The sequence below is a fragment of the Ranitomeya variabilis genome, chromosome 2, assembly GCF_051348905.1.
Source record: "Ranitomeya variabilis isolate aRanVar5 chromosome 2, aRanVar5.hap1, whole genome shotgun sequence".
In the NCBI taxonomy this organism is placed as follows: domain Eukaryota; kingdom Metazoa; phylum Chordata; class Amphibia; order Anura; family Dendrobatidae; genus Ranitomeya; species Ranitomeya variabilis.
The window spans coordinates 380,411,370-380,433,457 of NC_135233.1; the positions used below are offsets into that span (position 1 = coordinate 380,411,370).

The 22,088-nt window shown below is 43.3% G+C and overlaps 1 protein-coding gene across 1 annotated transcript in view; it reads right to left on the bottom strand.

Annotated features, from left to right (window-relative positions):
- Positions 1–3,499: 3,499 nt before the first annotated feature.
- LOC143806157 (H-2 class II histocompatibility antigen, A-U alpha chain-like) overlaps positions 3,500–22,088 on the bottom strand; it is a 258,329-nt gene continuing 239,740 nt past the window's right edge. The window contains exons 5-6 of the mRNA XM_077286166.1: positions 9,021–9,171; positions 3,500–4,033 (exon numbers count right to left, since the gene is read on the bottom strand). Coding sequence (XP_077142281.1) covers positions 9,029–9,171 — 143 coding nt within the window. The 3' untranslated portion in view covers positions 3,500–4,033; positions 9,021–9,028. The remainder of the gene's footprint in view (positions 4,034–9,020; positions 9,172–22,088) is intronic.

Genomic DNA, 22,088 nt, shown 5'->3' on the forward strand with positions numbered 1-22,088 from the left:
CCAGCATGGCTACCACAGCATCTTGCAGCGGCATGCTATTCCATCCGGTTTTCATTTAGTTGGATCATTTATTTTTCAGCAGGACAATGACCACAAACACACCTCCAGGCTGTGTAAGGGCTATTTGACCAAGAAGGAGACTGATGGGGTGCTACGCCAGATGACCTGACCTCCACAGTCACCAGACCTGAACCCAATCGAGATGGTTTGGGGTGAGCTGGACAGCAGAGTGAAGGCAAAAGGGCCAACAAGTGCTAAGCATCTCTGGGAACTCCTTCAAGATTGTTGGAAGACCATTTCCGGTGACTACCTCTTGAAGCTCATCAAAAGAATGCCAAGAGTGTACAAACCATTATTTCAGTTGTTTCACACTTTTTTGTTAAGTATATAACTCCACATGTGTTAAATCATAGTTTTGGTGCCTTCAGTGTGAATGTACAATGCACATGTACATTTGATGCAGAAGATCCGCTAAAAGTGATTGTAGTGCGTTTTGGTGGAAATGCAACAGAAACGCATGTAATCTGCACTTGACTTTTTCAATAACGTTTTGCCAAAACCAGATAACAGGAAATATCAAAAACACAGAAGCTTCGTTTGAAACATGACACAAAAAAGAGTAAAAAAAAATGCAGGGTCAAAAATACAATAAAACTTATGTAAAAAAACACAAGTAACATAATTTACAGCCAGTATCTGTTTCAAATTTTTGAAAAAAAATTCTGACACTCTTTATAGCATCATCTATGTTTATTGAGGTAGAACAATCCCAATAAATATTGACGTTTCGTTCTTTAACTCAGACGGATTGTTATAGGAAATGGAACACAAGGAAAGCAGTGCGATATGGGCTGTTGTATAAATGATACCAGTGGAAAGCGCTTAACGGGCCATCAAAAGAAGGTATCTGCACCAAAATGGTATCATTAAAAAAGTCAGCTCACCCAACTCCAGATCATGAAAAATGGAGACGCTACGGGTATCGGAAAATTGCACAATTTTTTTTTTTTTTTAAGCAAAGTTTGGAATTTTTTTTTACCATTTAGATAAAAAAATAACCTAGACATGTTTGGTGTCTATGAACTCGTAATGACCTGGAGACTCATAATGGCAGGTCAGTTTTAGCAATTAGTGAACCTAGCAAAAAAGTCAAACAAAAAACAAGTGTGGGATTGCACTTTTTTTTTGCAATTTCACCTCACTTGGAATTTTTTTCTGTTTTCTAGTACTCAACATGCTAAAACCAATGACGTCGTTCAAAAGTACAACTCATCCCGCAAAAAATAAGCCCTCACATGGCCATATTGACGGAAAAATAAAAAAGCTATGGCTCTGGGAAGAAGGGGAGCCAAAAACCAAAACGCAAAACCGAAAAAAGCTGGGGTCATTAAGGGGTTAAACTTTGCATCTGATATAGCAGGAAACCAAGCATGAAATGAATGTGAAGGGATGATCCAAGCAAAAGAAATGTATTTAGAAGATAAAATGTATTTAAAGGCATTTAGAAAATATATGAACATAAGAAAGGACTTGCGCAGTGATGAGCTGACACCCCAATACTGCAGTCACTCTCGCCCTATCATACTAGGGGCATATTAGGATTATTGGCAGATTCCACAGCATAAAAACTGCAATAAATTACACTAAAATCTCCATTTCTTACATTAAGTGATTTTTTACGCTGGTTTTGTAGTAATTATCAAACATCCAAATCTCCAGCATGCCCAATATGTTTCAGATTTGCAGCAGAATATCACTGCAGTGCCATGACTGGACTATGGAATATCCCTATGACTAACATGAAGGCCCCAATTCATTCACACTTGCATTTTCTACACCAGTTTTTATAGAGGGAACACTGGAGTAAGATGAGTCAAGTTCTTTAGGAGGCACAATCTTTTTAATGAATCCTGAGATCATGAGAAATTGGGTAATTGTGTTTTTTTTTCTAAATTTATTAATGGAAAATGTGAACTTCTTCTGCAGACCAAGGCCTCTGTGCTCCCCAATACGATGGCCCATAGCCTCACTGAGTTGGTGTATAGGCTCTGTCATATACAGAAATCTTCTCATCTAGAAAAAAACTTCCTGATGTTCATTTATTTAATGGCCTTCGGTTCAATTGCAAGCCATAGATGACAGCTCTGTAGGAAGATCAATCGTGTGCAAGCCTAGACAGGTCCACCAGGGTCTTCTCCGCCGTTATCTTCATAGTATCAAACCATCAGGTTACTGGACTTCCTCTTCGCCTTGTTCCTTTTGTTCTTCCGACCATGATGTCCTTCTCCAGTGATTGCTCTCTGCGTATGATGTGTCCAAATTAGGCAAGTTGTAGCTGATTGATCCTTGCTTTCAGTGACACATCTGACTTGATTTGATATAAAATTGAAGCTTCCTGATACCTCCATTCATAGGAAATCTAATGAAGTTTGACACATTTTTCTTTTTTTTAGATGTGTATGGATTCTGACAGAATTTTTTTTTTACAAGAAATTGGAGGCATACAGAGGTACAGTACAGTAAGGCCCTTACACTTGTGTGATTACACTGCTGAAGTTGTGCAAAAATGAATTATGGCTGTGTTTATGAATAAGTGTATGAACGCTACGCTTTTGCTTCTTCTTTTTAATCCCAGTAACAATCTGATGAGTAAAGTAAAATATATAATATTAATAGTTTAGGTTGAGCTGCAGTTTTGCTTCCCAGGACTTAGATATGCAAACCTTGTACATACCATTCCCTACACTGCTGTGGCCATTCTCAGGTACTGAGTAGCGGCTTCATCCACCTCTACTTATACTAAATGTAGAAAAGCAGGAGGTAAGATCATAAGTGGCAGATATGTGTCAGCGAGGTGGTTGGCCTCAGTAATGTAAAATCTGTACCTGTATCACTGGGTTACTGAGAGAGTTTTAATTTGACTGGATTTAGGGTCTGGGACTTGGGAGCAACCAAAGGAGAGTGGGTGGGAAAGGTCATTCCCATAGGCCATAGCTTACAGGCCTAATAACAGCAGCTGGGTTAGCTCAGCAGTGTTGAAGTCATGCTGGAGCTGACGAGAGAGGTATGTTTGTTTGGTGAACACATTTAATATTATTTGTGCTGCTACTGCCTGGAGTACCGATACTGGTGTTGCTGCTACATTGACCTTGTTTCATTATACCTGAGGAAAGGACTGTTTATGATATTTATTTATACTAAAGGAAGGACTGTTTATTTTATTCACTTGTACTGGAGCTGTAGAGTTTATAATAGACAATAAACTGTATGTTGTTTTAACATATAAACTCTGTGCCTGTGCATACCCAAGTGACTGCCACAGAGCTGAAGGTCTACATAAAGCTAAAACCACGTCAAACATGTTTTTGAAAATGTCAGTGACATGGATAACAATCCGGAAGGAGGGGGTTGTTATACATTTTTGAGTATTAATATGCAATTACATTTATATTCTGTTTTGACTTATTTATTATAGGTTCAAGAAAGTGGAAAAATAAAATATAAACAATATTTTATTTCCAACTTAAAAGAGCAACGAAATTACACTTGGATAGACGGCAACTTTCACAACACAGATGTCTTGTAATTAAAGCAACTTTAAAATGTCACCGTAGAGCTAGAGACCTTTTATATTTAATCATCGACAGATACAATTATGTTTCCTGCAAAGATTTTCTACAAGGCTGTTACATGATTTAATAGGAAACAATGATGGTTAAAATGTTGGAATTATCCAGAAGCCGAACACAGAAAAATGATTGAACTGAGCAACTATATACAATGGAAGCATCCACACTGCGTACTGAGCCAATACCCAGACAGATGCTAACAAAGAAAAAGCAATTTATATAACCGGCAGGACATGTATCCATGTACAATCCTATAACACAAAGCAGTGAGAAAACAGCAGGAATATGTAGAGCGGGGTTTCCATTGTGACCGGCTCATCTTCAGCCTTATCAGCTGTTCTAGAAGCTCAGCGGGAATATTTATGGATAGTTGGATCATCTGAGCACGGAGAGATGTGCGGCTGCTGTAGTAGAGAAGATGGAAGAAAAGTTAATATATCAGTGCTAATATTCACAGCAGCATGAAAACACATTAAATAAAAAATCTATTAGTGCCACACTAGCTCTCATCATCTTTAATACTAACCACAGACCGTTTATCACATTATCCACCCAACTTGGCCAACATAAGTCACTGCACCACTAAAGGTCATACAGAAAGATGTGTCTGTCAAGTGATAACTCCATTTTTCTGATACAGAGAGATAAGCGCTGTCACTTGTCAGCAGCAGTCCTGGCAGCACAATTGCAGTCACCATTTTTTGCACTCTGTGGATGGCACTGCAGACCTGTCTACTCACCAAATTTAACCTGGAGTTACCATTGCTACCCTCCTTAACCGGTAAGAAAAGTCTTTCATCTCGTCCTCTCCACTCTTAGGCTACTTTCACACTAGCGTCGTGCACTGCACGTCGCTATGCGTCGTTTTGTAGAAAAAACGCATCCTGCAAAAGTGCTTGCAGGATACGTTTTTTCTCCATAGACTTTTACTAGCGACGCAGTGCGACGGTTGCGTCGTGTTGCGTTGGTGCGTCGCCACCAAAAAACGTTACATGTAACGTTTTTTGATGCGTCTTCTGCAGCATTTCCGACCGCGCATGCGCGGCCGGAACTCTGCCCCCTCCTCCCCGCACCTCACAATGGGGCAGCGGATGCGCTGAAAAACAGCATCCGCTGCCCCCGTTGTGCGGCGCTTTCAATGCTAGCGTCGTTGCTTCGGAACGTTGCATTGCGACGTGCAGTGCACGACGCTAGTGTGAAAGTAGCCTTATGCTTATTCTTGCACTGAATCAGAACTGACTGATCAAACTAGATGGGAAAGAATGTATGGATGACATTGTGTGAGTATGACATTGTCTGTACAAATGAGACAGTGCACCTTGGTTCCTTGACGTGGAGTACAGAAAACCACAAAAAAGTAAAATTTGGGCGTGAAGCCCTAGCCAGCTCACCGACCGCCAAAGGTGCTCGGAACTCCGTCAGGACTAGGCGTGATCCACAGCATACAAGGAGTAAATGTTCCAGCTCCTTAAAAAAAATTTTCTTTATTGTCCAATAGTTAAAATATCATAGTAGGCACAATCCCTTGTGGATAATAGAATGCACAGAGCAGGCACTAATGATCCAGCTACGCGTTTCGATCCTACATGGATCTTTTTCACAGCATGCTGTTATCCACAAGGGATTGTGCCTACTATTTTAACTATTGGACAATAAAGAAAAATGTATAGTACAGAAAACCCCATGGCCCCAAGATGTCCTATCTCCTTTATATAATAAAGGATAGAGAAAAATTGAGATACCTGTATGTAAACAGTAATGACAGGATGACAACTTCATACCATATATCACTAAAAGACGGCCAACCTTCCCCCCCCCCAAAAAAAATAAATAAATCAGCACGATTTCGGTATCGGACATTACGTATGCTAAATTTCATATTATTTAGCTATTTTTGGTAATTTTTTTTCAATGTTAATGTGCAGCTAATCTCAGTGCTATTTACAGTATTAGACAATAACCCATCCAATTCTCTGAGCACCAATGCACGCAACTTTACATACTGGCTACTCAGGGATCCTGGCTATATAAACATAGAAAGGAGTTCTCAAAGGCCAGACAACCCATCTAATATAATATTACTGGTGTAAGGTTGCAGCCAGACAAGTCATGGATGGGAGATATGTGTCACAGAGATGGTTAGCTTAGGTGACATAGAACCCAGAGAAGCAGGCTCAAACACAGATAGTGTTAAGAGGTTTTATTAGTAGGTATGGATTTTGGGTCCGAGTTTTAGGAACGACTGGAAGAGCTGTACGGGACTGGTCATTCCCTTTCTCTTATCTAAACGGTGCAGCTCATTTAAAAGGCAGCTGAGCTGCCTCAGAAACTGTGAATAAGGTCACAACAAGAGGGAAAAAAAAACCTCCACTATTCTAGAAGAAACACCACAGAAAAAACAGGCAAAATGAGACAGCCAGCCTATAATCATGGATTGGCCGCTTGGCACACCAGTGCACATAAATAATCTGCAGCAGTGTTCACACAGAGTATGCACAGCATCTGGATCATAACCTATTAGTAACGCCCTGTGGTGGGCTGCCCAGTGCTAACTGTAATGCGTCCCATGTGAAAAGAGGCCGTGGTGTTTTCTCTAGAATAGTGGAGGACCCGTGACGTGGGTTGCCAGCTTACGTATTGTGGCCATAATATGAACTAATACCTTACATATTTTGATATGTTCTTGCGCACTTTTTTATTTTTACTTTGAGGTGCAGTTGGGCCCTGATGGCTTTGTAATTTGTGGCCTCTTCACACGGGACGCATTACAGTTAGAACTGGGCAGCCCGCCACAGGGCTTTAAAAATAGGCTAGGATCCAGATGCTGTGCATACTCTGTGTGAACACTGCTGCAGATTATCTATTTGCATTGGTGTGCCAAGCGGCCAATCCTAGATTGTAGGCTGGCTGTCTCATTGGTATTACCCGCACCTGTGTAGTCGCCATCTTTACTTGGGCCCGCTGCACTATGATAGTGCATTTCATTTGAGGCCTGGACAGGTAAGCACCTTTTTTTTTTTTCTGTGGTGTTTTGTCTTTGAATAAGGTGTGGAACGACCTCTTGGGGCTGGTTTCTGGACAGACAGCTGTACATTTGATCTGAACGTGCGAGCCCTACACGTGTATGTACATGGACTATTTCCCTTTTGGTTACTGTTTTGCCGAGAGGAGGCTGTTTTCTTTTTGCTACTTTGGAAAGTTTATGGACCTTTAATAAACCTTCCTGTTTTAATATAAGAAATAGCTGCCTGTCTGAATAGCTGCCAAAGAGTGGAATCTCTACACTGGATAAACAAATGCATTTTGCTTCTTTTGCTTAAAGGGCACCTGTCACCCCGTTTTTTCCGTATGAGATAAAATACTGTTAAATAGGGCCTGAGCTGTGCATTACAACAGTGTATTTTGTGGACCCCGATTCCCCACCTATGCTGCCAAAATACGTTACCAAAGTAGCCGTTTTCGCCTGTCAATCAGGCTGGTCTGGTCAAAAGGGCGTGGTGTCTTCCCCCAGATCTTGCTTAGTTTTCCGTTGGTGGCGTAGTGGTTTGCGCATGCCCAAGGTCCCGAATCCACTGCACAGGGGAGTTAAAAGAGCGCGATGTGCACTATTTCATTGGTGATCAGTGGGGGCGGCCATCTTCCTTTGGCCAAGTGAACCATTAGTAGATGGCACCACAGAAAACAGAACCCAGTCAGGCATAAACTAGAATAGTAGAAAAATGCTCAAAGGCTCCCAAATAATAGTGCATATTCACAAACAATAAAGGTGTGCAAGGGGGGCTGTAAACCACCCCTAAGGTTGAGAGCAAATTGAAACCAATGAGGTCGTGAGTTGGTATAAGTATATTACCTGAGTGAGTGCTGGAGTTCTGCGGTGCCACCGTATCCCCCGGAAGAAGGCATATAGCGCCGAAACGCGCTAGTTTATGCCTGACTGGGTTCTGTTTTCTGTGGTGCCATCTACTAATGGTTCACTTTGTCATATCCCTATTTTACTTTTTGTGTTTGTCCTTGGTATATTGTTTTCAATAAACTTTTGCTACTTTTATTATTTTGTTATGGTGTTTTGTTCTTATATGATTCTTTGTCAACTCTGGCACCAATTGTGACTCTTTCTGCACCATCCTCTGGTCTTCTTGGGGTGCAGGCCTTGTATTTTTTGATTTATATCTTCCTTTGGCCGCGCGTGCGCAGAAGCGGCGCTCTGCTGGCCGCGGCTTCAGGAAAATGGCCGCGGGATGCCACGCGTGCGCAGATGGAGATCGCGGCGGCCATTTTCCTGAAGCCGAGATGCGAACTCTGCTTCAGGAAAATGGCCGCCGCGATCTCCATCTGCGCACGCGCGGCATCCCGTGGCCATTTTCCTGAAGCCGCGGCCAGCAGAGCGCCGCTTCTGCGCACGTGCGGCCAAAGGAAGATGGCCGCCCCCACCGATCACCAATGAAATAGTGCACATCGCGCTCTTTTAACTCCCCTGTGCAGTGGATTCGGGACCTTGGGCATGCGCAAACCACTACGCCACCAACGGAAAACTAAGCAAGATCTGGGGGAAGACACCACGCCCTTTTGACCAGACCAGCCTGATTGACAGGCGAAAACGGCTACTTTGGTAACATATTTTGGCAGCATAGGTGGGGAATCGGGGTCCACAAAATACAGTGTTGTAATGCACAGCTCAGGCCCTATTTAACAGTATTTTTATCTCATACGGAAAAAACGGGGTGACAGGTGCCCTTTAAAGGGAACCTGTCACCTGAATTTGGCGGGTCCTTTTTTCGGTCAGATGGGCGGAGTTTTGGGGTCTTTTATTCATCCCTTCCTTTCCCGCTGGCCGCACGCTGGTCGCGAAATTGTCTTGAAGTTGATTTGTTTTCCTCCGTAGAACACGCCTGCGCAAGGCAATCTTGCCTTGCGCACGCGCAGTATGCTTTGCCCAACTGCGGGCAAAGCCGAAAAGCATTAGTGCGCATGCGCCGGCGCACTATGTCCCGGAAGTATTTCGCTGTGTTCCGGGTCATAGTGCGCCGGCGCATGTGCACTAATGCTTTTCGGCTTTGCCCGCAGTTGGGCAAAGCATACTGCGCGTGCGCAAGGCAAGATCGCCTTGCACATGCGTGTTCTACGGAGGAAAACTAATCAACTTCAAGACAATTTCGCAACCAGCGTGCGGCCAGCAGGAAAGGAAGGGGTGATTAAAGGATCACAAAACTCCGCCCATCTGACCGAAAAAAGAACCAGCCAAATTCAGGTGACAGGTTCCCTTTATAATTGTAAAAAATAATCAGTTTCCTGTAAGGCTGATAATATGATGAAAACTTTTCTATATCGGACACAGGATACATAAAATAAATATGATTGGCTCTTTCTATGAGTGAAGTGATTAGACGTTACCTGGACGCTCAGTGACCTCTATTCTGATTATTTTTAAGTCCCTTGAAGATCAGAAAAATGCCGGTGATGATTCCAATGATTCCAATTGCCAGGCCCAGGCCACACACAACGTTCTCAGATGTCTCTGACACATGGCTGGGAATATCGGGACCTGAAGGAGAAAGGTAAAATGTGAGCTATAGAAGACAAGCTTCTACTGTAAGGCTGTGTGCACACGACGCGGATTTAGTGCGGATCCGCAGCATTTTTTTCCGTGCAGAAACGCTGCATTTCCGCAAAATGATTTACAGTACAATGTAAATCAATAGAAAAAAAAAAAGCTGTGCTAATGGTGCAGAAAAATCCGCATGAAAACTGCTGCGGATCAAAAGAAGTAGCATGTCACTTCTTTTGTGCGGAACTGCAGCGTTTCTGAACCCTTCCATTTTAGAAATCTGCAGCACATCTGCACCTGCTTTTTCTGCCAGGAGATGCAGATTTTGTGCGGAAAATTCTGCACCCCAATCCGCAAAGTGTGCACATAGCTTAAGGGTATGTGCGCACGTTGCGGATTTGGCCCTGTGCAGTTTTCCATGCGGTGTACAGTACCATGTAAACCTATGGAAAACCAAATCCGCAGTGCACATGGTGCGGAAAATTCCGCGCAGAAAAGCTGCGGTTTATTTTCCGCAGCATGTCAATTCTTTGTGCGGACTCCGCAGTGTTTTACACCTATTCCATTATGGTGTAAAAACACAGGTGAAATCCACACAAAATCCGCAGAAAACCCGCAGGGAATCTGCAGGTATAACGCAGGTCATTTTACCTGCGGATGCTGCAGAATCCGAGTGAAAAAATTCGCAATGGAATCCGCAACGTGGGCACATACCCTAAAAGTGAACAACAATATGGTGGTAGATTTGGTTATCAACCTTGCACTATGTAAAAACAATAAGTGGTTATTCTTCAATGTCTCAAGTTTTTTTTTAAAACATCTGAAGTCTCTTAGGCTGCAGCTATACGGCGACATGTGTCATGCAATAGCAAGTCTCAGAGCAAATTAAAACATCTGTGCAACTTTTCTGCGATTTGCGGTCACACGACTATTCTACATCTTAGATTTTGCTGTATAAAACAATAACAATAACTAGATCACTAATAAGTCACTCAAAAGTGGAAGTCAAATGTGACTTTCATTGAAGTCTGTAGCAAGTGAGTCTTTTGACCAGCGACAGAAAATTTCACATTTCAAAAAATTTGCGACTCTGTCGTAAAAAAAGGTTACACCAATACCACTGGAAATCATTTGAAGCGATGTCACAATGAGACACTGCAGTTTCAGTGTGGCACATGTCGCCATTTAACCTTAATGAAATTCTATATGGCATCATCCACACACTGTGGCTCTTAATATAACACATAAGTGGTTGTAAGCGCCCCCAGTGCTTTACATGTTGTTTCACAAGAATATTGCTCCTAGTGATTCCAATTGTTCTCAAACTCAAAATGGCATAACTGTCATGGTCATGGCCTGCATAGTGCCCACCACAAACACCATGAAGCCACCATTCACCATATGATGCCCAAAACACTGTATGATGCCCCCACACAAAAAATGATTCCCCCAGAATGCATTTTTTCCCAAACACAGTATGATGTTCCACACAATGCCTCACAGGCAGCATGATGGCCCCCCTCACAGTATGATGCCAGCCACAGAATGATAACCCCCAGTGTCCATCCCACACAGTAAGATGTCCCCTATACAGTCCACAACACAGTATAATGTTCCCCACAGTACTACCCCCACAGTATGAAAACCAAAATAATCCCCCAGGACAGCTCCTCAAATTAAGGACTGCATAATGCGGGGAGATTGTGAGGCATATTATTTTAGTTGTCTGCAAAGAAACTGCACAGTTTTCTATATGGCACCACAGTCAAGCTTCCTCTAGAAGCAGTGCAAGAAAATATTTTTAAAGTACCACTTAAGTTTTCCTATCGCCACGACAGCACCCACTACGAGAGAGGGGATCCGCCCACCATCTGAACAGGAACCTACAGGTTAAAAAGGGGCTGTCCCCCTCGCCTCTCCAGTTTGGGTTCCTGTCCGGACGGCGGGAGCCTGCACATTAAGCTCACTTACCCAGGTCCACCATGCCTCTGTGCGGTGTTCTAAGGAAACGGCAGAATCGGGAGCACTGGAAGCAGCATCGGGGATGTACTGCGCGCAGAACCCCCCTCGTCTGGCCATGATGATTGCGATCCCAGGGGCCGGGGAATTCCGCCCTGGGTCGCGGGAGTGCGGCGCTTCTGAGTACTTGTATGGAGCACTGGATAACCCAGAAATAGTGACAGTACTTCTGGAGGAGGCTGGGAGGAGGCACGCGGTGATTTCCTTAAAGCGGAACCGCAGCAGGTGAGAGATGTGTGACGAGATGTCCTCAGTAGAAAACACAGAGCACCTTCAGGCGCCGATGCCTGAACAGTGAAAAAAGAGCAGTAGTAGCCGCTCACGAAGCAGCAGCGATGTGGTACGCGAGCGGCAGAATCCAGACAACCCAGCGTCATGTGGCAGTTCACCTCCTCTGGAACCGGTATTCCTTTCATCAGCCATGGGTGAGTGTATGTATCTACACCTGGTAGCTGATTGTTCTGTTTTTTCTGTGCTTTGTTTTAGGTTAAGAAAGCCACAAAAACCAAGCACAAGCAGTGTGCATTATTATTATGAAGTCGAAGATCCTTCCCGGTAGTGGATACAGTCAAAGATCTTGTCAGACGGGAATGGGATAAACAGGATAAGGGGTTTTTACCGTCATCTGCAAAAAGGAGATACCCCTTTGATGATGAACTGTTGTCTCAGTGGGTGAAGGTTCTGTGAAGAGCGGAACAAACATGGTTACCTCAATGAACCAAAAAGAATTTGTGATCAATATTGACCTGTCCATTCAAGGACATTTTAGCTATAGTGTGAAATCCTATTTTTTGTTTGTGAAACTGCCACCTAGGCGAAACTGTACTGTTTTGTTGGTTGTGAAACTATCACATAGCCGAAACTGTTTTTTTTGTCTTCTCTCTTCTCTCTTTGTTTAAACAAGCAAAACTTGTATAACCACTGAAACTACCTGTACAACTATATAAAGAGGGGATAGCACCTTGAAGGCAGGCGTGCTTCAGAGGCTTCCCAGTGATATACTATACGAGACGTGTCTTGTGTATTATTTCTGGTGATTCCCCACTTCCAAAGGCTGCTCCGACTGAGTGTGGTCCCGACAGTTCCTGGCGCCTGAACAGGGACCCAAGGTCTGTGTACTCCTTCAAGAACACCGGCAGAATACGAACGAAAAGAGAATCTGGGATAATGGACGGCAGATGAATAAAAACCTGGCCAGGTAAGAGACACTGTTAGATCTCTTATATCTGCCCTGCACTGTCCGTAAGATTTTCTGTGTCGTGTCCTTTAGCGGGTAGTTCTAGTAGAGGAGGATACCTATAGCTCGGGTTCTTGAACTACTTAGGAATTGACCACCTCACGGAGTACGGCATTGAATGAGAGTGAATGTGAATAGAAGGTGTGTGAAAGTTGGGAATAGCCCTATAAGCCACCCAGGGTGTTGAAACAGAAGAAGTGACTGTCCCACTGGGCAACGTGGTTGCGTCCTTTCGGGGAGACCTCCGCGCCTATGTTCAATCTCTGATCCTGTCTTTGACGAAAACCTGGTGATGGATAAGTGTATGATAGTATGAGCCCAGGACAGATAAATTAGCCTGGGACAAGATACGTTGTATTTTGATCCTCTGTCTGGTTGCATTTGTGTTGTTTGCTATAGGTGTAGGAATCAGGATTTTTCTTACATCAACACGGTACGCAGAAGCCGTTAAACATCCTAGCTCCTTAGGAAGAAGGTAACGAGGTATTCTCATACCCAAACGCCACCTAGGGCAAGAAAAGAAAAAAGCTCAGGATAAGAAAATGGGGAATAAGCAAACAAAGTCGGAACCAGAAGAATTAGATATCTATACTATCATAAAGGAGAGAAGTGGTGAAGATGCCACTAAGGGGCTGAGAAAGATTTTTAGTAAGTTTGGAGTTACTAAGGCAGAAGCCTTTAGTAGGAAAAAATGGGAAGGAATTCAGGAAAAAAAAAAAAGGCATAATCAGAGACAAGAAATGGATAGATCAGATCCAAGCATTGATTGATGTCTCTAGGGTAGCAGAAAAAGAGGGATGGACATATAATCAACAGAATAAAAAGTGGTGTATTAAACCCGCAAGCTATGGAGAAAAACAAAATGTGGAATATAAGAACACCCCACCCCCATACCTTAACCCACATGCCCCATCTTTTCTCCAAACACCACCTCAAAGTTTAGCCGGACCAGGAGGATGGGTATGTCCGCACTGTGGACAACAAAATCCAGACTGGAGAAATGATTGCCTAGCCTGTGGTACACCTAGACATGGCGCTGTACTTGCCCCTGTTAGGGTAGTACCAAGACCCTTTAGGGAACCTGGTGCTGACGGAGTAATGGGAACTAGATATCACCAAACTCGACAATATTTCCCTTGGTCCCCCGCTGAAGGCATGTCTCTCTTGCATAACGCACCAGATCCCAACCAGTGTCCAGTTAGATTTGCACAATATATACAGCAAATTATGCAGACTCACGCTGGAGTTTGGGCAGATGGAGAAGAATTATGTAGAATGAAAATGACTCCTGGACTCTTCCAGGAGCTATTAGCAAATCTACAGGTACATAGGCCCCAGGCAGGAGATGGTGCCTTACAAACGATAGAATCAGGTACGCAATTTGTAGATCACTTAATGGTTTTCATGAGGGAAAAACAGAGGCAGAGAGGAACAACGGGAGTGGTGGCTCAGAAATCTGGACAATCAGTAGACGAATATTATCTAAGTGTAGAAAATAATTTCAGAGATGAAGGCATGGATCTAACCGCTTCAGGAATGATGAGGTTAGTTACAAAAACCTTTATAGATGGATTGTCTCCAAAAGTGAAGGAAAAGCTTAAGGCCGCAACCCCTGATTGGAGAACCTTGGAAGACCCACACCTGGCTAGACAGAAAGCTGTAGGGATAGAAATGGACTTAAGAGAAAATTCTAAGCCAGTAAGAATTGCACAGGCTAATACTGGCTCTGCTAATCAAAAGTTTACTTGTCATTACTGTAAGAAGCCAGGACATTTCCAAAGGGAATGTAGGAAGAGAAAAGCAGATATAGATTCAGGAACCTTTGTACCCAAAAATAGGATAAATAACCCAGTGCCTGATCAAACAGACAGCTCAGAATGACTGAAGGTTATGCAGGTCTCTCTTCCTTCTAGAAGACCAATAATACAAGTTGAGGTTGAGGGTAAAAATGTACCTTTTCTGATAGATACGGGAGCAACATCCTCCATTTTAAATCAAGACTTTTTACCATATCCTGACAATATATCCTCAAAGGTAACATATGCAGAAGGGTATGATGGTAAAATTCAGGCGTTGCCCTTTACAAAACCTTTAAATGTGAGCTTTGGCCCTAAAACCTTTGTATCCAAATTTTTATTTGCTAAAGGTGCACCTACCTGCTTGCTGGGTACTGATGTCTTAAGTAAAATGCACGCAAACATCCATTTTAGAGAAAATGGCACAGTTATGCTGACCATCCCTGAAGATGCAGAAACTCTGGAACAATATGTTAGAATACAGGCAATGGAGGATTTTCCCGAAATTTACACTCAACAAGCAAAAATTGACTTGTCTCGGGTTCCTGACAGCCTATGGGCAAAAGGAGACACAGATGTAGGATTCTTATCAGTAGCTCCTATACTGTTAGAAACTGCCCCGGGAACCATTTTACCTCAGCTTAGGCAATACCCCATCAGCGCCCAGCAAGAACTGGCGATTTCTCAACAAATTCAGGATTATGTGTTACAAGGTGTTTTGGTAGAAATCAGGTCACCCGCCAATACACCCTTATATCCTGTTAAAAAGAAAGTTTCCTCCAAAGAAACTATGGTGAAATATCGCATGGTGCACGACCTACGGGAAATCAATAAGGTTTTGGCACCGGTCACCCCTGTGGTACCGAATCCTCATACCTTACTGTCTCAAATTCCCAGCACTGCTGCATATTTTACGGTAATTGACTTATCAAACGCATTTTTTTTCTGTGCCACTACATAAGAACTGTTGGCATTTGTTTGCCTTTACATTCAAGGGTAAACAATTAGCATGGACAAGATTGCCACAAGGTATGGTACACTCACCAACTTTGTACTCTGAAGCAATGCAGACCGTGCTGAAAAATTTCACCCCAGAACCAGGAGTAGTCATTCTACAGTATGTAGATGACTTACTTATTTGTTGCCCTGATGAGCAGACGGCAGTTACCTCAACTGTTAATTTTTTAATTTTCCTAGCGCAAGAAGGCTGTAAAGTAAATAGACAGAAACTCCAGGCTTGTCAACAAACAGTCGTGTTCTTAGGTCACTGCATATCACAGGGCATCAGACACCTCACACCTCAACGTACGGAAGCCATACGTAACATGCTTGAACCCAGGAATCACAAACAGCTGCGTGCTTTCCTGGGTATTGTTTCACACTGTAGACAGTGGATCATACATGCAAGTCAACTCATGCAGTCTTTATATGACTGTATTGCCAACACGCCATATTCACTCAGTGAAGAGGCTAAACAGTCATTTTCCTCTTTGAAAACAGCATTGGTATCAGCTCCGGCTTTGGGACTCCCAGACTACGCTAAACCTTTTCAATTGATGGCAGCTGAGATATCCTCACATGCTACAGGGGTGCTCACACAAAAACATGGAAACAAACAGAGACCTGTGGCATACATATCAGCTCATCTGGACCCTGTAGCTAGAGCCGCACCTTCTTGTGTAAGAGTAGTAGCCGCAATTTCACTGTTATTAGATAAAGCTTCTGAGATTGTTCTTGATCACCCACTTCTAGTTCAGACCACTCATGATGTACATGGCATTCTTAACCAGGTCCAACCTAAACATATTTCAATGGCCAGACACCTCCGTCTCCAATGTTCCCTACTACTGCCGCCCAACATTTCCTTTGCCAGGGTTCAGACTCTTAATCTCGCGTCTTTGCTCCCTTTAGAGTCTGAGGGGGGTACCATAGCTGAGGAAACTGCACTCTCCAACTCCTTTGACCCATCAGAGTCAATGCATGATTGTGTACAATTAATGGAACAAGAGACTCAGGGCTTACGTAATGTACGTGACAAGCCACTCTGTAATGCTACATTTGAACTTTTCATAGATGGCAGTAGATATGCAGATATGAATGGACAATTTCATACAGGTTATGCGGTAGTAACTCAGCATGAAGTGCTGAAAGCAGAACCTCTCCCTGCTAATCAGTCTGCACAAGAAGCAGAACTTACGGCATTAGTTGAAGCTCTAAAAATAGCCAAAGATCAGACAGCAAACATATACACTGATTCTAGATATGCACATGGCATTATTTTCGATTTTGGCGTAATATGGAGAGCCAGAGGTTATATGACTGCTTCAGGCCAACCTGTTAAACATGCCTCCCTCATTAGACAGATTCTGGAGGCAGCACAAGAAACTAAAGAAATAGCGGTGATAAAGGTAGCTGCACATGTGAGACTCGACACCGAGGAAGCCAGGGGTAACGATAAAGCCGACAAAGCAGCAAAACAGGCAGCACGTAAACCCTTACATCATGCCCACACACTAGATAGCTCTGAAGATGATGAGGAGAGGTTGAAGTAAGCTCAGAAACAGGTAGACGACGAAGAACGAGGGCAGTGGCAGAAAAAAGGGGCAGAAGATCAGCAAGGATTATGGAAAAAAGGAACTTTGTTGTGTTTACCCAGAGCCTGGTACCCCGCAGTGGCGAGTGACCTCCACCTACCTACGCATGTATCGGCAAACGGTATGACGCTCAAGGTAAAAGAAAGGTGGTTGGCTCCAGGCTTTGGTAATTTCGCTCGGAACATGTGTGCTGCATGCGCTATATGCCTGGCACACAATCCAGGTCAGACCATTAAAACCCCAACCAAGCATCATGTAAGACCACTGTATCCCTTTCAAAGACTCCAGATCGACTACATCCAGCTTCCTAGGTACAATGGATACGAATATGTGCTTGTGTGTGTGGACATGTTCTCAGGGTGGCCAGAGGCTTATCCAGTTCGTAAAGCCTCAGCAAAAACTACTGCCATTAAAATAGCACATGAACTGATACCCCGTTACGGCATGCCTGAGGTGATCGAGTCAGATAGGGGTACCCATTTTACTGGAGAAATATTCGAGAATGTTATGAAAATGTTGGGAGTAGAAAACCAGTTTCACACTCCGTATCACCCACAGAGTTCAGGTAAAGTGGAAAGATTAAATGGAACAATAAAATTAAAAATCCAGAAGGCCATGGCAGAAACAGGAAAGCCTTGGACCGAGTGTCTACCACTTGCCCTGTATTCCATCCGAAACGCCCCAAGGGGGAAGGCTAAGCTGTCACCACATGAGATTCTTTTTGGTAGAGCAGCAAATTTGGGTTGTTATTTTCCACAACAACTGATGTTGAATACTGAGACTTTAACTGCTTATGTACAAGAATTACAAAAACGTTTAACTAAAGTGCATTCGCAAGTTTTTGCTTCCCTTCCAGATCCAGAAAATCTCGAAGGAGGCCACAAGTTGGAACCTGGTGATCAAATCTACGTGAAAAGACACACCAGAAAGACTCTGGAACCGAGATTTGACGGACCTTTCCAAGTCCTGTTAACAACTCCAACAGCAGTCAAGCTTGAAGGAAAGGCATCATGGATACATGCAAGCCATTGCAAAAAAGCAGTATAAGACTCATGATATTGATGTTAATAATGTTAACCTCAACGGAGGCATGGGAAAGATTGAATTCTCTAGCCCCTTTGAACAATAGATTCGTACAACATCATAGAAAATTAGTGCATGATTTGTTAAATAATACGCAACCCCTGACAGATTGTTGGATCTGTACCCATTCACCAGTATCAGCCACAAGTATACCTTTTCTAGCAGTTCCCGTGTCAGCTGAAGAAATATTCGCTTGGCCTAATTGTTCAGACAACCTGGCCAACAACCAACCTGGCAATACTAGACTATGGAATACTACAATCGCCATACCAGTTGTGGGATGGGTAGAATTTCCTTGGTGGCAGGGCAATCTTACAGGAAAAATAGGCAACTTACAATATTTAGCACTCAGAGGAGGAGCATGGGTACCTAGGAATAAGACTGGATTAACTGATTTAGGACAGGTCCCCACTGAAAATCTACAGCTCAGTTTCAGTACAACCACCCCTTCCTCTGATGCTTTCAAACCTACAGTATTGGAAAGGTACATACATAATAGAAAATGGGAACATTCCGAGTTGTTCCCCCAAGGTGATGCAAACAGTTGTACAAGTAAGCCGGGGAACCTGGTTTGTAATGAATCCGATGAGTATGTCAACGGAATGCATGTATGTGGGAATCCCGCAGCCGGGTACTGTAGCCCCTTGGGACAAAAACCCTCTTGGTGTATGCTTCAGAATGTATCTAGTTTTGTGGATTTGGCTCACAGATTGGTATTGCAGCACTCAGCTTTGTGGGATCTGCCTGAGGGTACATTTTGGATATGCGGAGAAGGAGCATATAAATGGCTTCCCGTAGGTATAAAGGGTACTTGTACATTAGGACGCCTAACCCCGGCTACTTTCATAATTTCGAACAAACAAGTGAATATGCAAGCCGTGCACAAGCACACACTGTATAAAAGAGCTGCAGATAACTCACCACGTCCCTCGGGGAGGCCACATATAGTACAAATGGGAATTCCCAACAAAATTGCTAGTACCATTTTTATTTATCCTATGTTAACACAGATGTGGGATAAATTAGTTAGAGCCACGGATTATCTAGATGACCAGATTTGGGATATATTGGACATATTAAATACTAGTATAGCTGTACAGAATCAGCTTATAATAGTCACTAACCAACATACCCTGGTATTGGATTACCTAACTGCCTCACAAGGGGGTATGTGTCAAATCATCGGACCCACCTGCTGTCATTATATAGACCCGAATAGTACTATGAGTATGAGATTTAAATTAGAAGACGTACAACGACTCAGGGATCAGTATGACAAAGACAATGACCAAAATAAGGATAGCTGGTGGTCAGATACCTTTTCTTTTCTTAACCCGGCCAATTGGTTCAGGGGGATCGGTGGGTGGGTTACCGGGATTATGCAAAGCCTAATACATACAGTTATAGTTATTGTAATTATATATGTATTATTCAAGGTTGTACTCAAGGGTATTTCGGTATGCACAAATAAATTTTGTGTAATGGATGCGAGAATATAAAGGTTTTTTTTTGTAATATCACAAAAAGAATGACTAAAATAATCGTCTATATGACAAGGTTTTGAATGGAATATGTCAAAGGGGGGATTGTGAAGAGCGGAACAAAAATGGTTACCTCAATGAACCAAAAAGAATTTGTGATCAATATTGACCTGTCCATTCAAGGACATTTTAGCTATAGTGTGAAATCCTATTTTTTGTTTGTGAAACTGCCACCTAGGCGAAACTGTACTGTTTTGTTGGTTGTGAAACTATCACATAGCCGAAACTGTTTTTTTTGTCTTCTCTCTTCTCTCTTTGTTTAAACAAGCAAAACTTGTATAACCACTGAAACTACCTGTACAACTATATAAAGAGGGGATAGCACCTTGAAGGCAGGCGTGCTTCAGAGGCTTCCCAGTGATATACTATACGAGACGTGTCTTGTGTATTATTTCTGGTGATTCCCCACTTCCAAAGGCTGCTCCGACTGAGTGTGGTCCCGACAGTTCCAAAAGTGGACGCAGCGGTGGCTTCTACTTCAAGGTCAGCCAATCTACCTCTGGAAGACGTAGGTCTTCTTAAAGACCCATCTGACCGAAAAGCAGATATGTTCCTAAAGAAGGTGTGGGAATCGTCATCTGGTGCATTTAAACCTGCGATTGCCAGTACCTGTACTGTCAGATCCATAATGGTCTGAATAAGTCAGCTGGAGGACCAGCTTAAGACAAAAGTTCCTAGAGATAAACTGCTAGATTCCCTATCTCAGATCCGTGAGGGAGTAGCCTACCTAGCGGATGCATCGGTAGACTCAGCAAGATCAGCGGGTCTTTTAAATGCTGCCGGTTGGGCACTTTGGCTTAAAACCTGGAAGGGGGATGCTTATGCTAGAGCTAAGTTGTGTACTATTCCATGCAGGGGTGAGTACCTATTTGGCCCCGTATTGGATGATATCCTTGCAAAGGCAGAGGATAGGAAGAAAGGATTTCCTAAGGTGTTTAATCCTACTTTTAGAAATGCCTTCATAAGATGAATGCACTTCAGAAGATTCCAGTCAGATAGAGACTGGGAAGGAAGAAGATCACCAACGGAACAGAAGAAAAGAGGTGCATACTTCGGAAGCTCTTCATCATCGTCAAGGCGCAGGCGCAAATATAGATAAGACTGATTTCCCAGCAGGGGGTAGATTAAGATATTTCCTTAATCAATGGGCCAGGATAACCTCTAGGGGTTTTACTCTCTATTTTTGATTTCAAAGCCTGATGGATCCTTTAGGACTATCATAAATTTATGGAAATTACGACCTAAAATGGTGGCTGGACATGTTTCGTCTGTCAAGAGGAGTTCAATGGAGCATCATACTGGACAGGGTAGTCACAACCGATGCCAGCCCATCTGGTTGGGGAGCTCATATGGGGGAGGTTCTGGCCCAGGGGCAGTGGTCAGATCCAGAGACACAAAGCTCTTCAAACCTAAAAGAACTCACGGCAGTCAGATATGCGCTCCTTCACTTACTACCATCCCTGAGAGGGTCACATGTGCAGGTGCAAACCGACAATACAACAGTGGTGGAATACCTCAACCATTAAGGAGGAACCAGGTCGCAGTCTCTTATGTCCGCTGCGGCACAGATCCTTACTCTAGCCGAAGCTCACTTCCTTTCCCTGTCAGAAGTTCACATAAGGGGGGTACACAATGTAGAAGCCGACTATCTCAGTCGACATTGCCTTTGGCAGGGGGAATTATTCCTGGACCAACAAATATTCAGGCAGATAGTCGGGCTCTGGGGGTTACCGGTTATAGATCTGTTTGCTACGAGGAGAAATAGACAGGTCAAGGAGTTTACATTACTTCAGGTAACAGCCAGACCATGCATAATAGATTCCCTTCAGGTCCGTTGGAATTTTCCTCTGGCATATGCCTTTCCCGCAATGTGCTTGATTCCTCTAGTTCTCAGGAAGATCAGGGAGGAGAGGGCAAGGGTAATTCTAATTGCCCCCTTCTGGCCCAGAAGACCATGGTTCTCTCTACTCAGAGCAATGTCAGTGACCGATCCCTGGGTGTTGCCAGTGAGTCTGGGGGTTCCTTTTTCAAGGTCCATTTCATCATCCCAATATGGAGAGTCTTCATTTGACGGCGTGGAACTTGAGAGGGAGTTATTAAAACAAAGAGGTTTTTCAGAGGCTTTGATATCAACCTTGTTAAAAAGCCGGAAGGAACTAACTACAAAGATTTATTCTAAGGTTTGGAAGAAATTCTTTGCATTCCATCAGCAACCCCTGACGAACCAGGTTCCAATTCCGGCCATTCTGGAGTTCCTGCAGAAGGGCAGAGAATTGGGTTTGGCAGTTAATACTCTTAGAGTTCAGGTTTCGGCTTTAGGAGCTTTATATAACAGCAATGTGGCAGGGAATAGATGGATTTCTAGATTTATTAAAGCAACTGAACGTAGTAACCCAGTTCAAATTGCTAGATTGCCACCTTGGGATCTAAATTTGGCGTTGGATGCATTAACCCCCTTTTGAGCCATTAGAGTCTACTTCGATTAAAGTTCTAACCCTTAAGACAGCCCTTCTGTTAGCATTAACGTCTGCTAGGAGGGTTAGCGATATCCAAGCTTTATCAGTTGATCCTCCCTATCTAATGATCCTTCAGGATAAAATTGTTTTAAAACCAGATCTTGCATACTTACCAAAAGTAGCGTCTA